Genomic DNA, 14171 nt, shown 5'->3' with positions numbered 1-14171 from the left:
GACACCTGTGATAACTGCCCTATTATGCACCAATTAAAAGAACTACCTATATGCTGTGTTTGATTGCTACTTGGTAGCTGCTCCTAAGAGCAGTTATCAGGGAGATAAATTTGTGAAAGCACAGCTGGGCTCTGTTGGTAGCTGGAGCCTCCCACTCTGTCAGCACTGTTATAAGTATAATGGAGACTCTTCTAAACTGGGGGATCTTCAAGTGTATTGGCAAACTTACTTGCAACCAGATTCACTCCTATATCTATTTAGAATAGGCTTGGATTATGTATTACGAACAGAGTAAAGTAAGTCAATAACAGGCAGCTGTCTAAATAAATGTACTTAATGGCATTCTGTGTAGATATTTATGTAACGTGGGCTTGGTTGCATAAAAGTCTAACCTGGCTGCTGTGTTGATCACTAATTTAGATTTGCCTTTAACACTTTATAATCTAACCTATTTTAAAACCAGGGTACCCTCTTCCAAACAAATGTTGATCCTGGGCCAAACTCTTCTCTCCAATGGAAACGTGTGAAAGGATCAGACTCGGAAAGGCTAAGTAGTGCAGAGCAAAGAACAATCCTCTTACTGTCAACAGGTAAATATATATTGTTCTCTTGTGTCCTTTGGGCAGTAGATTACAATGAAATAACCTGTAGATTTACTGTCAATTCTCATGGACATTACTAGATCACAGTATTAATTAGTGATGGGTTAAAATACAGTATTTAATTTTTTCATAGCACAGTTAATCTATTTGACCGAATGAAGGGGTGTCACAGTTCCTAAAGGTTTAAGCTAAGGATTTTGGAAATGTTTTTCACAAAACTCCTTGCATTGGGGTGTCCCTTTTAAAAAAAAAAATAATTGTGTTTTGGATTAAATAGAAAATTGGGGTAAAAAGAAAATTGCAACTATGGGAATACTGTAAATACAGCATAAACTGTCTGTACAATAAAGTAGTGCAGATATGTTTCCATACCATGACAGACTGGATACATTTTTTCTTTCAAAACACGTCAGTTAATATTGCTGCTCCAGTATCAATTCTGCACTGAAATCCATTTCTCAAAACTGTTTTTTTATGTTTAATTTTGAAATCTGACATGAGGCTAGACATATTGTCAGTTTCCCAGCTGCCCCCAGTCGTGTGACTTGTGCTCTGATAAACTTCAATCACTCTTTTCTGCTGTACTGCCGGTTGGAGTGATATCACCCCCCCCCCCCCCAGCAGCCTAACAACAGAACAATGGGAAGGTAACCAGATAACAGCTTCCTAACACAAGATAACAGCTGCCTGGTAGATCTAAGAACAGCACTCAATAGTAAAATCCAGGTTCCACTGCAACACATTCAGTTACATTGAGTAGGAGAAACAGCCTGCCAGAAAGCAGTTCCATCCTAAAGTGCTGGCTCTATCTGAAAGCACATGACCAGGCAAAATGACCCGAGATGGCTGCCTACACACCAATATTACAACTAAAAAAACAGGATTTTTTGTTACTCACCGTTAAATCTGTTTCTCTGTAGTCGATAGGGGGACACAGGGACTCTAGGGGTTTAAGCTCCACCCTCCAGGAGGCAGGACACTTAGAATAAAAAAACTTAAGGGGCGTGCCAAGGAATAGGCTTAACCCCACACACTGTAAGCATACCTCAGTTGGTACCAAAGAGACTGCAGAAAAAAATCTAAAAGAACTCAACTGGCAACAGGTAAAACCAAGGAAACTTTTCCATAAGACCAAACGGTCAACATTTCGCTAGGGTCGGGAAGCCCTGTGTCCCCCTATCGACTACAGAGAAACAGATTTAACGGTGAGTAACAAAAAATCCTGTTTTCTCTGTCGTCTCAGGGGGACACAGGGACTCTAGGGGACTTAACAAAGCAGCCCCAGAACAGCAGGGAGGGAGCGAAATCAGGAATAACAGTGGAGAAGACACGTTACTGCACCACCGAGTGCAGTATCTTGCGGCCAAAGGCGGCTTCCGCAGAAGAAAACGTGTCAAGGCTATAGAATGTGGTGAATGTGTGAACCGAGGACCAAGTGGCTGCTCTGCAGATCTGGTCCAAAGAAGCCGAGTTACGCCAAGCCCAGGAAGCTCCCATGGATCTTGTGGAGTGAGCACGAACTGATGTTGGCGGAGATCTTCCCTTGGCTAGATAAGCTTGACGGATGAGTTCCCGAAGCCATCTCGCAATCGTCGTCTTCGAAGCTGCCATGCCCCGACGGGGGCCGGATGGAAGCAAAAACAAGGCTTGAGAACGTCGAAAGGGTTTAGAGCGTTCAAGATACCAGCGAAGTGCTCTGACCACATCCAGACTGTGAAGACGCCGTTCTTTATCATTCTTTGGAGCCGGACAGAAGGACGGGACGACAATCTCTTGATTGATGTGAAAAGAGGAGACGACTTTGGGTAGGAAGGAAGGCACCGTGCGTAGCACTGCTTTGTCTTTGTGGAAGACTAGTAAGGAAGGATCACACGAAAGGGCACCGAGTTCGGAGACTCTTCTGGTAGAGGAAATGGCTACTAGGAACGCTACCTTCCAGGTGAGAAGTGTCTCTGGAATGACTGCTAAGGGCTCGAAAGGAGGATCGAGCAGAGCCTCCAACACCAGGTTGAGGTCCCATCCTGGAACTGGTGGCCGGAATGGCGGAGCAATATGGGCCACTCCCTGCAGAAATGTGCGGACCGAGTCATCCATAGCAAGTCGAGTCTGGAGCAAAACCGAAAGAGCGGAGACTTGAACCTTCTGCGAGCTTAACTTGAGGCCTAGCTGAAGACCCCTTTGCAGGAAGGAGAGAACTCTGGGAATGTCTAATTCAAGGAAAGGGTAGTGTGCCTCATGGCACCACGTCCAGTAAGTGCGCCACACCCGATGATAAGCTTTGGAGGATGTGGCTTTGCGTGACTTCAGCATTGTGGCAATGACCTCCTCTGTTAAGCCTTTTCTTCTCCAAATGGTTGCCTCAACAGCCAGCCCGTCAAAGCGAACAGCCCTGGGTTGTGGTGGACAATGGGACCTTGGTGGAGGAGGTCCTCCCGGGCCGGAAGTCGAAGTGGCTGTGCTATGGACATTTCCTGAAGGTCCGAAAACCAAGTTCTCCTGGGCCAATATGGGGCTATCACGATTACAGTCGAGGGTGACTGTCGGATCTTCTTCAGTACCCGAGGGAGCATGGGAAGTGGAGGGAAAACATAAGCCAGGTCGAACCGCCATTCTTGTGTCATGGCGTCCACTCCCATCGCCATCGGATCCCGAGAGCGAGCGAAGAAGTTGGGTACTTTGCGATTGTTTCTGGATGCCATGAGGTCGATTTGGGGACGACCCCATAGTTTCGCGACGTCCGCAAAGACGTCGGGATGTAGTTCCCATTCTCCCGGATCCAGCTGGTTTCGACTGAGGTAATCCGCTTGAGTGTTGTCCACTCCCGGAATGTGTATGGCGGAAAGTCTGACGGAGCTGAGTTCCGCCCACGTCAGGATTAGTTCCACCTCCGCTAGACACGCTTTGCTGCGGGTTCCTCCTTGTCTGTTTATGTATGCGACTGTGGTGGAGTTGTCGCTTTGCACTCGGACCGAGTTGTTCTGAAGTCGTGAGGACCAGTGACTGAGGGCTAGTCTTACCGCCCGAAGCTCTAGGATGTTTATTGGAAGCTTGGCTTCGCTGGGAGCCCAAAGACCTTGAACGGAGAGTTTGCCCCACGTTGCTCCCCAGCCCAGAAGGCTCGCGTCCGTTGTGATGACGGTCCAATCCGGGACTGCCCAGGACTGACCCGTGGAGAGATTGTGTTGGGTTAGCCACCAAAGGAGAGAGTCTCGAGTCTTTTGCTGTAGGTGAATTCTCTGGGTTAGAGGACCCCCCTTCCATCCCGATAGGATGTTGGCTTGTAGAGGCCGAAGGTGTAACTGAGCAAATGGTACAGCTTCGATGGACGAGACCATCAGTCCCAGTACCCTCATTGCCAGGTGGACTGTGGGTGGCTGACTGGAACGAAGAAGAGTGATCTGATCCCTTATCTTCCTCTGCTTGTCTTGGGGTAGAGATACCCGCTGGGTTAGGGTGTTGAATTGAAGGCCCAGGAACATCATCTGGTGACTGGGTGTCAAACTGGATTTGTTCCAGTTGATGGTCCAGCCGAAGCTCTGGATCAGGGATATTGCCGTCTGAAGATGTGCTCTGCACTGATCTGCCGTTCTGGCCTTCAGGAGCAAGTCGTCGAGGTATGGAGTCACCGAAACTCCCTGAAGTCAGAGGGTTGCTGCTGTCACCGCCATGAGTTTGGTGAAAACTCTGGGAGCAGAGGTCAATCCGAATGGAAGCGCCACAAACTGGTAGTGACGGTTCGTGAAGGCAAACCGGAGGAAGCGGTGGTGAGGAGGCCATATCGGTACATGGAGATAGGCATCTTTTATGTCCAGGGACATCAGCAGTTGACCCGGTTCCATACCTCTGATAACTGATCGTAGGGTCTCCATCTTGAACCGTACTGAACGTATGTGTTTGTTGAGAAATTTCAGGTCCAGCACTGGTCGAAATGATCCGTCTTTCTTGGGTACTAGGAACAGGTTGGAGTAAAAACCTGAGAATGTCTCTGACGGGGGAACAGGAATGATCACTCCATCCCGTTCCATGTTGGAAATGCAGTCCAGGAAGGCTTGAGCTTTGTCGGGCTTGGATGGAACCCTGGACATGAGGAATTTTCTGGGGGGGGGAGAAGAAAAGTCCAGATGATAACCCTCGGTAACTATTTCGGTGACCCAGGCGTCTGACGAATAGTGGTTCCATACCTCCCGGAATCGAAGCAATCTGCCCCCTATTGATTGCTGAGACCCCGGAGGGGGTGCCCCGTCAGCCGGAAGTGGACTTGTCGGCCGAAGGTTTGTTGTGGAACTTGTTAGTTTTCCATGGTGTACGGCCCTTGTCGCTGTGTTTGGAGCGAAACTGGGAACGTTGAGGGGGGCTGTTTCGTCTGGAGAATCTTCCACTGGGGCCACGAAAAAACTTTCCCCGTCTAGAAGATGATGCGTTTCTGTACTTGTTTTGCGGGAGGAAGGTGCTTTTCCCCCCCGTGGCCTGTGAGATTATCTTTTCAAGTTCTTCCCCAAAAAGTCTTTGGCCCTTGAAGGGGAGCGAGGTTAGGGATTTCTTGGAACTGATATCAGCTGTCCAATTCTTAAGCCAGAGCGTCCTGCGGGCAGCCACAGAAAGTGCTGAGGTGCGTGCAGTAATCTGAATTGTATCAAGAGTTGCATCACACAAGTATGCTGCTGCCTCCGCGATGGATTGTGCAGATGACATAAGGTCCGTTCTGGGGACACTCTCTTGAATGTCTGAAATTAGAGATTCGGACCAGGCTTGTATGGCTCGGGCTACCCAGGCGGACGCCAGGGCAGGGCGAAGGGTAGAACCCGCAGATGAGTACACTGCCCTCAGGAATCCCTCGAGCCGTTTGTCAGATGGGTCCTTGAAGGCTGCCGCGTCTGTAACAGGTAAGGCAGTGGACTTAGAGAGTCTAGAAACTGGAGCGTCCACTGCTGGTGGCATAGACCATTTTTCCACTGATTCTTTATTAAATGGATAGGACTTGGAAAATTTCCGAGTAGCTTGGAATTTGCGTTCAGGGGAATTCCATTCATCATGGATAATGCTGGTAAGTTGTTCATGAGATGGGAAACAAGCTGAGGATTTATGTTTCCTCTTAAACAGATTTGCAGAAGAAGTGTGCTGTTCTGCTGACTGTGAAATTTTTAGTACTTCCATCACTCCCTTAATAATATGATCCACATCGTGAGGAACCTCTCTGCCCTTGGTCTCCTCCTCGTGGTCCCCCTCCTCGTCAGAGGAAATATCAGAAAGTGGGAGTTCACCCTCTGAATGGGAGGCAGCTCCTCCAGATGAAGAGCCCTCAGAAAATAAATGGGAGTCGTCGTCCGCTGTGGGACTGGAAGGTCTTTTACGCTTCCCGCTAGGCTTGTGGGCTAGTTTGGCTATGGCCCTGCCTAGATTATCAGCAATTGAAGGTACACTCTGCAATGATGCTAGAGACTGCGAAAGCTGGATAGCCCATGAGGGGGCTGGGGGGTCAGATGATGTACCTGCAATCCCATCTTGTGCAGAATTATCTTGTGAAGATTCGCCACATTGAGGAATCACGGGTGTGGCAGGTTCCTGGGCAGGTGCAGAGCCCTGACCTTTGGAGCAAGATCTGCAGAGGGATTCAGCCTGACCCCCAGGTATTTTTGTGTGGCAATTTTTGCAGGCAAAATAGGTAACCTGTGCTGTTGGTGCTCTCCCCCCGGCCCTTGGGAAAAGTCCCCCTGACTTACCTTCTGCCATAATGCAGTGTCAATGGTACCTGCTGAGGAATGGCTGGAGAGCGCAGGGTTAATTTTGCAGTGAAAAGTTATAAAAACTGCTTCCTGAAAGGGAGAGCGTGCCCTAGGAGTAGTAGGCAGCACCGCGTTTTGGAGCGCTGCTGTGAGTCCCTCTCCGTCCCACTCTGGATAAGCAGAGAAGGCGCGCTGTGTAACCGCGCGTAGCAGCTCCTTCTGTTCGCGCTAACACAAAATGGCGCCTGGAACGCATAGACGCGATGCGTTCCAGGACTGAAGCGCAGAAGGAGCTGCGTGCGAAAGCCGACTCTGAGCGGTAGAGGGAGAACGGAAGCGCCTTGGAGTGCCAAATCCCCCAAGGATAAGTGGGCCTACTCTCCCTAACTGGGGGGAGGGGGGGGGGAGAGCAACCCGGGGAGGAATACATGAACAGTGCCATGGTACTCACCCGGTGCTTCACCGTACAGTGCTGCTGTCCCTAGTGGGTGGCAGGTAGTGACTGTGTGGGTCGGATATAGCCTGAAATGGCTAGGGTAGAGACCCCGGTGAAGAATCCCGCGATGGGGGAATTCCAGGAGTAAACAGGCATTCCTGTACTTGGAGATACCCCACAATGATGAGTGCTGCTGAAGAGCATGCGAAGTCCATCCTCCTTGAAAGCAGGACACTTAAAAACTGAGGTATGCTTACAGTGTGTGGGGTTAAGCCTATTCCTTGGCACGCCCCTTAAGTTTTTTTATTCTAAGTGTCCTGCCTCCTGGAGGGTGGAGCTTAAACCCCTAGAGTCCCTGTGTCCCCCTGAGACGACAGAGAAAATACACTTGCTGGTTCAGGAATGGAATTTTACATGGTAGAGTGAATTATTTGCAGTGTAAACAGTGTAATTTAGAAATAAAAACATCATAAAAATCATGACAGAATCCCTTTAATTTGTTCTGAGCAACTATGTCTGCCTCATTGGTTCACATGTGGCCAGCAAAGCCAGTCATGTTATTTTGTATTGGCAAAAACAAATTTCTTCATGTTGACCAGACCTCAGTATTGATATTGCAACCAAACAATAATTTTGTATGCTACATTGCAGTGCATTGTACTGCAGTGCATGGGGTCTGTCTTCTGGTTTTTAGTATGGAAGATTAATTATGAAATCTATTATTATTTGAACAAATTTAGCCATGAATGAACATCTCTTGTTAGCTAAGTCAAAAACAGGACCAGTGCTTGTATGAGCATCTGAAGTGTATATGGAAAAAAAAAGTGCATTGTTTTAAAATGTCTTACAGATACACCCCTAAAACATTCTTTTTTCTATGCTGTTTTTCAGATATGGCAAGTCAGTTGCTTGGGCAGTCTTTTGATGGAACTGTTCTTCCTCAGCTGACTGGCTATGACTGCGAAGTGAATGCCCCTGTTCACGGAACCAGAAACTTGCTCCAAGGCGAAGAGTTACTAAGAGCTCTCGATCAAGCTAACTGATTCCATATTTGCTCATCTTTTGGACACTGGTGAACCTTCATCACCCAAATCAGTGTATTTATATTTTGTAGATCTAATATTAGAAACCTGTCTACAGTACCGCACTACTTCAGTTTGCTCCATTTCGATCTCTTTCTCCTTCCTCGCCTGTCTTATTTCGACGTTTAAGGGGGGAAAAACGTGCAAGAACATCTATCCACATGCATATACTTCAAACTATATACAAACACAGGTTCAGATGAGCACCTTCTGTTGTATTTTTTTCCCTTTTTGCTTTGGAAATAGTCACAGAGAATAACTGTCAGCTCTTTCAGCACCCAAAAAATACAAATAATTACGTTCAGTCCAACCATGTGTACCATTTCATTGTCATTTTATTGGATGTTAAGTATATATTTTTTTTTCTGTTATTTTTATGCACAGCAAACCATGCTTAACCAGCGGCAGCATTGTAGTCACAATTGCACAATTTATATTTTCTTAAGGAAACAACAAATGAAATACCAGCAGTTCCTCATGCAATATATATTATGCATTTTTAAAACTAGTTTATAAAATGTTTTGGATTCTTTTTATTTGTTTCAAATCCTGTCAGGCCTGAGATTTATCATTGTTAGTTGTAAGTTATACTTGTTTGTTGCACATTGTTGGCTAAAGTGTCAGTTTAAAACTTAATTACAAAAATGGACATGAACTAGTGTGATTAAAATCATTTAGACGGTTTCTTTCAAACGTACATCTTTAAAATTGTATGTAGACTGTATAACAGCCTAGAATCCCTGCTTGTAGTTCAAGGCTTTGATGCCAATCGCATAAGCGTTTATAATAGAAATGTTCTGCCTACAGTTTTGGGATAGAATAGCCATCAGATTCAAAGATGCTGCATTGTAGCAGAACTGCATAGTGCACAGAGTTGCTTGGTATTTGATTTCATGCACTTTTCCCGCTATTAACATCCTTATTTTTTCATTAAATAAAAAAATTTAATTCTTATGAGTTTTAGAACTTTTTTTTAAAAAAAAAAAATGTCCGTAAAATAGCTGTAACATCGAACAACTTTTCAGTGTGATTGTACGTTACAGATTTGTGCAAATCGTTTTCCATTTATCCTTTTTGCTGTTTGTGGTTGGATCTAACACTAACTGTATTGTTTTATTACATCAATAAACATTATACGTGGACCAGGCCACACATGGTAGCAATTTTGTCAAATTATGTTTAAAAGAAAAAAATGTTCATTGAGTGTATTTTTCCTCAAACCTAATAATTCATTGTGCCGTATAATTCGAAAATGATTTATAGATGATATCAAACCTTTTCTATTGTCTATAACAGATATTTAATTGTAAGAGACCATTAATTTTATTTTGTGTCGGTACTGGAACTATTAAGAGGTTGTTTTAAATTAACTTTTACTATGATGTAGAGGGTGATATATGGAGACAATTTGTAATTGGTTTTCATTTTACATTTGTGTCTTGAGTTATTTAACTTTTTATTCAGCAGCAATCTGGTTGCTGGGTCCAAATGACTCTAGCAACAATGTATTGATTTGAATAAGAGATTGAAATAGGAGAGGCCTGAATAGATGATTAGTAATAAAAAGTAGCTTCAACAATAAATGTGTAGCCTTTTTACATGGGGTCCGTGACACCACCATTTAAAAGCTGGGAAGAGTCAGAAGGAGAAGGCAAATAATTCAAAAACTATTAAAAAATAAAAAAATTAGGCCAATTGTAAAGTTGCTAAGAATAGTCATTCTATAACATAGTAAAAGGTAACACAAAGGTAAACCAACCCTTTAAAGGACAATTCAACCCTAAAGTAAAAAAAAAACTTAAAAAAAAAAACCTTACCCCCCTACCCTACATAGACCCCTCTCCCTCCTCCCCTCAAGCCTAGCTGCTACCTGGGCAAATGCCCAAGTCTTTACTTACCCCTAGGTGCAGATTCTGTCCAGCAGAGTTCACGGCAGCCATCTTCCGGCTCTTCTGTAATCTTTAGAATGAGAGCGACAATTCGGCAATTTCCATGACTTTCGGGCACACTCGCAGTTGTTGCAAAACGGAAAATTACTCCAACTGTATGGCATTTGCTTCCCGAAGATAAGAAGATGGCTGCTATAGACAGAATCTGCACCGAGGGGTAATTAAAGACTATAGGTTTTGATCTTTGTGATCTTACCTTATAAACTCTACAGCGGGTTTGGAGGATGGATCAGCCTGTGAGACCAGTGTTTTGGTCAGGAGACTCTATTCCAATGAATGCAACAAATCAGGGTGGTACCGGCCTTCGAAGTATGACCACAGTTAAATGGTTAAAGGGGTGGCTCAACTTTAAGTTAACTTTTAGTATGTTATAGAATGGCCAGTTATAAGCAACTTTTCAATTGGTCTACATTATTTGTTTTATAGTTTTTGAATTATTTGCCTTCTTTTTTATTCAAATGGTGGTCACTGACCCCATAAGAAAAAACAAATACTCTTCAAGGCTACAGATTTATTATTATTTCTACTTTTTATACCTCATTGTCTATTCAGGCAGTCTCCTAGGATTTCTCTCCCAGTTTGAAACTACAAACTGGAGAGCTCCTGAATAAAACACTAAATAACTCTGAAACTACAAATAATAAGAAATGAAAACCAAATTGTCTCTAAATATCTCTCTCTACATCATACTAAAAGTTAACTCTGAGGTAAAAAACGATTTAAGGATACCATATGGGGTTTACCTTGATGTGCCTTGGCAACTACACTGTTGCACTTCCATTATAATTTATTATTTTATCTGGAGTGCTCCTGATGTGACTACAATCTTTTACACTGTTCATAAAAAAAAATCAAGTTATTCTGATTATGTATTTGGGGGCTTTGTCAATTTGCTTAACATACTGAATTATATGACGCTGACCTAAAATACAGTTGAAGTGATTAACATATAGTTAGTAATTACACTGAAAGACAAAGAGAATTCATATTTCCATTTATATTACTCCGTAACTCATTTAAGCATCTACCCATCATATATATTTTAAAAAAATGGTAAAAACTCAGATGACCGGCAGCTCAGAGATAACATTGCTGTGCATGCATAGAAGGTTTTACAGGTAAGGCTTGTCTGAAGTGCCCACACCTTGTAACTAGGTAATTTCTAAAAGAGTTGCTGGCTTTGCTCTACTTTTGTCAGCTCCAAGGGTACAGAGTTTCAAAATGAACTTTTTAGAGCATTTTGTGACACTCTCCTCAAGCTTTGAAGATGGGAATGAAGGATCATTCATAAAACATATGACAGAGCAGGAGAGTAAGCACTTCAATGGTCAAAAATCACTGTCCTGCAAATGTTTTGTCTTCTTTGCTCAAGACCTTATTCTTTTTATTGTAAAAGCAGACAAGTTAATCTGAACCTCTCCACATTTCAAAGCCTTTTCTAAATATTCCATAGTTCTAACTTCTGCATGTTACCGTCACAGTTCTACATTCTGCAAGTAACCTTCACAGTTATTTTCCTAAATCTACATGCCACTTGTTTCCACACAAAAGGAGCCTTAAAGATAAAACATCATACAGAGAGAAATGGAAAAAAGCGCTGCAGGAAACACTTTATTCTAAGGGATTTATAAAATGTTAATTTACTACTTCCAACACGTTTCATGTGAAGGGGGTGTTCCTAACTACAGTTTTACACGACTAAGCTGTTTGCTTCTGTAATGTTTTTATAGCACATTAGGTGGAAATGGAGTAGTGTCATGCAGACAACAGAAAAGCAATGTAGGTTGAACTATTAGTAGTAGTGTACACAAAAGGATGCGAGGTTCCATTTCTTTGGTCATCTGCACTGACAAATTTTCATCATCATTCTGATACTTGCATGAAACTTACCCATTCTTTAGCTTCTGCTTAAAGGGGAACTATCGTGAAAATGAAAATTTAATATAAGCGCCACCATACTGAAATAAGAGGTTTTCTAAATACAACCAATCAAAAATAATGTATAATTTCTGAAATAATCAAGTTTATCTTCACTATTCCTCTCTCAGAATCTGTTTCTCTTCATTCAAGAGTTGGGTGTCAGCTGAATGATCCACTATATCTTATAGATGGGCTCCTTTTGCCTAGAAGATGTATTAGAGCTCACTCTATTAAAATCACCAGAAATCCTGTCTCTCTAAAGGCAGTTAATTTGTTAGATTTTGTTTGTACTGGAATCTGTTATTTGAGTGAGCTCTAATTCATCTGCTAGGAAAGAAAGCCCCCCCTATAAGATATATTGGATCTAACTGTCAATGATTGACACCCAACTGTTCCATGAAGAGAGAATGAAGAGAAACAGATGCTGAGAGAGGGATAGTGAAGATAAACTTGATTATTTCAGAAACGATGCAGAATTTTTAATTGCTTTAACAAAGTTTCTTATTTCAGTATGATGAAGCTTATATTAAATTTTCATTTTCGAGCGTTCACCTTTAAGCTAAAGCCACGCTGGCACTTCTACAGTGTCCTGCTCCAAGAGTGGGTGGAACTATAGCCAGCTGCTCCTGTGTCACATGGTGCAGGTAGAGAAACAGCCTGTCCACTTTCCTCAGCTAGCTTCAGTGTGCAGACACATGGAGCAGATTTCAGCATAGAAACTGAAGTATCCATTTCTTTGCAGATGTAGTGCCTATGTATGTAGGCTGAGGAGAGAGTGTGGCACTAGCATTAAGGAGGTTGTTCTCCTATAACTACCTTTTAGTATGATGTAGAGAGTGCTATTCTAAGACAATTTGCAACTGGCTTTCATTTTTTATTATTTGTGGTTATTTAGATTTATATTCAGCAGCTCTCCAGTTTGCCATTTCAGCAATCTGGCTGCTGGGGTTCAAATTATCCTAGCAACCATGCATTGCTTTGAATGGGTTTGAATTGTAGAGGGCTTGCATAGAAAGATAAGTAATAAAAAGTACCAATAATAAATTTGTAGTTGTACAGAGCATTTGTTTTTCAGATGGGGTCAGTTACCCCCCATTTGAAAGCTGGAAAGAGTCAGAAGAAAAGGGGCAAATAATTCAAAAACGACAAAAATAAATAAGACCAAATGAAAAGTTGGATAGAATTAGCCAATCTTCAACATACTAAAAGTTTAATGTAAAGTTGAACCATCCCATTAAAGGAGAAAAACAAACCTGTACTATAAAAAAACCCTACCCTGCGTAGACCAACCTCCCTCCTCCCCCAGGCAAATGGCCCAAATTTTTTTACTTACCCCTTCGTGCAGATCTGGCCTTGGGAGTTCACGGATGCCATCTTTTCCTTTTTTCGGTCTTCTTCAGATTCGTGAAATTTACTCCAACTGCGCATGCACTGAAACTCCGCTCAGATTCCTAAGACCGAAAAAAATAAGATGGTGCCCATGTACTCCCGAGGCCAGATCTTCACGGAGAGGCACGTTAAAAATTAGGGGCATTTGCTGGGGGGGCAGTTAGGCTGTGGGGGAGGAGGGAGGTTGGTCCACGCCAGGTAGGGGGGAATGTTTTTTTTTCAAAATCGGGTTTGTTTCTCCTTTAAGGCACACAGGAACAAGTGAACATAGCTTTGCCCACTTAAGGCAGGACACTCTAGAAGCTCTTCTCCTAGAAAATGCAGACATAATTTGTTAATATTGAGAGTGAAAATTGTGAAATAACTATTGCAGTAATCTGTTCATGGACAATTACATTTTATTTCATAAAATGTAAATAACAGGACATGTGCACAGGTATCCAAGAATTGCAACAAGGGTAACTATGTGCACCGCTCTCCAAGTTCACCTTACACTTACTTTTGCTCATAGTCATACTTTCTCCTATATACATGCTTAAAGGAACAGTTCAGTGTTAAAGTAAAAACTGTGTAAATAGATAGGCTGTGCAAAATAAAACATGTTTCTAATATAGATAGTTAATTAAAAATGTAATGTATAATGACTGGAGTGACTGGATGCCTAACATAATAGCCAGAACACTACTTCCTGCTTTTCAGCTCTATAGCTCTGAGTTCTGAAGGAGGGCCACATGGTACATTTCTGTTCAGTGAGTTTGTAATTGATCCTCAGCATTCAGCTCAGATTCAAAAGCAACAGATATGACCCATGTGCCCCCCCCCCCCTCAAGTCTCTGATTGGTTTCTGCCTGGTAACCAGTCAGTAATAATGTAAGACAGTGTAATCCAAGAGAGCTGAAAAGCAGGAAGTAGTGTTCTGGCTATTATGTTAGACATCCAGTCACTCCATCCTTTATCATACCTCCCAACATTTTGGAAGTAAAAAGAGGGACAAAAAATGTTTTTCCGCATGTAGCGCAGCAATTTTTTGACCACACCCTTTCTGTGGCCACACCCCCTAATTACCATGT

General features: G+C 43.0%; 1 protein-coding gene across 1 annotated transcript in view; it reads left to right on the top strand.

Moving 5' to 3' along the window:
* hif1a.L (hypoxia inducible factor 1 subunit alpha L homeolog) overlaps positions 1 to 8797 on the top strand; it is a 38093-nt gene extending 29296 nt beyond the window's left edge. The window contains 2 exon segments of the mRNA NM_001086980.1: positions 464 to 590; positions 7653 to 8797. Coding sequence (NP_001080449.1) covers positions 464 to 590; positions 7653 to 7804 — 279 coding nt within the window. The 3' untranslated portion in view covers positions 7805 to 8797.
* Positions 8798 to 14171: the final 5374 nt, after the last annotated feature.

The sequence above is a fragment of the Xenopus laevis genome, chromosome 8L (assembly GCF_017654675.1).
Source record: "Xenopus laevis strain J_2021 chromosome 8L, Xenopus_laevis_v10.1, whole genome shotgun sequence".
NCBI lineage: Eukaryota > Metazoa > Chordata > Amphibia > Anura > Pipidae > Xenopus > Xenopus laevis.
Note: the sequence above shows the minus strand (reverse complement) of the source record. Positions and strands in the feature narration are given on the sequence as shown.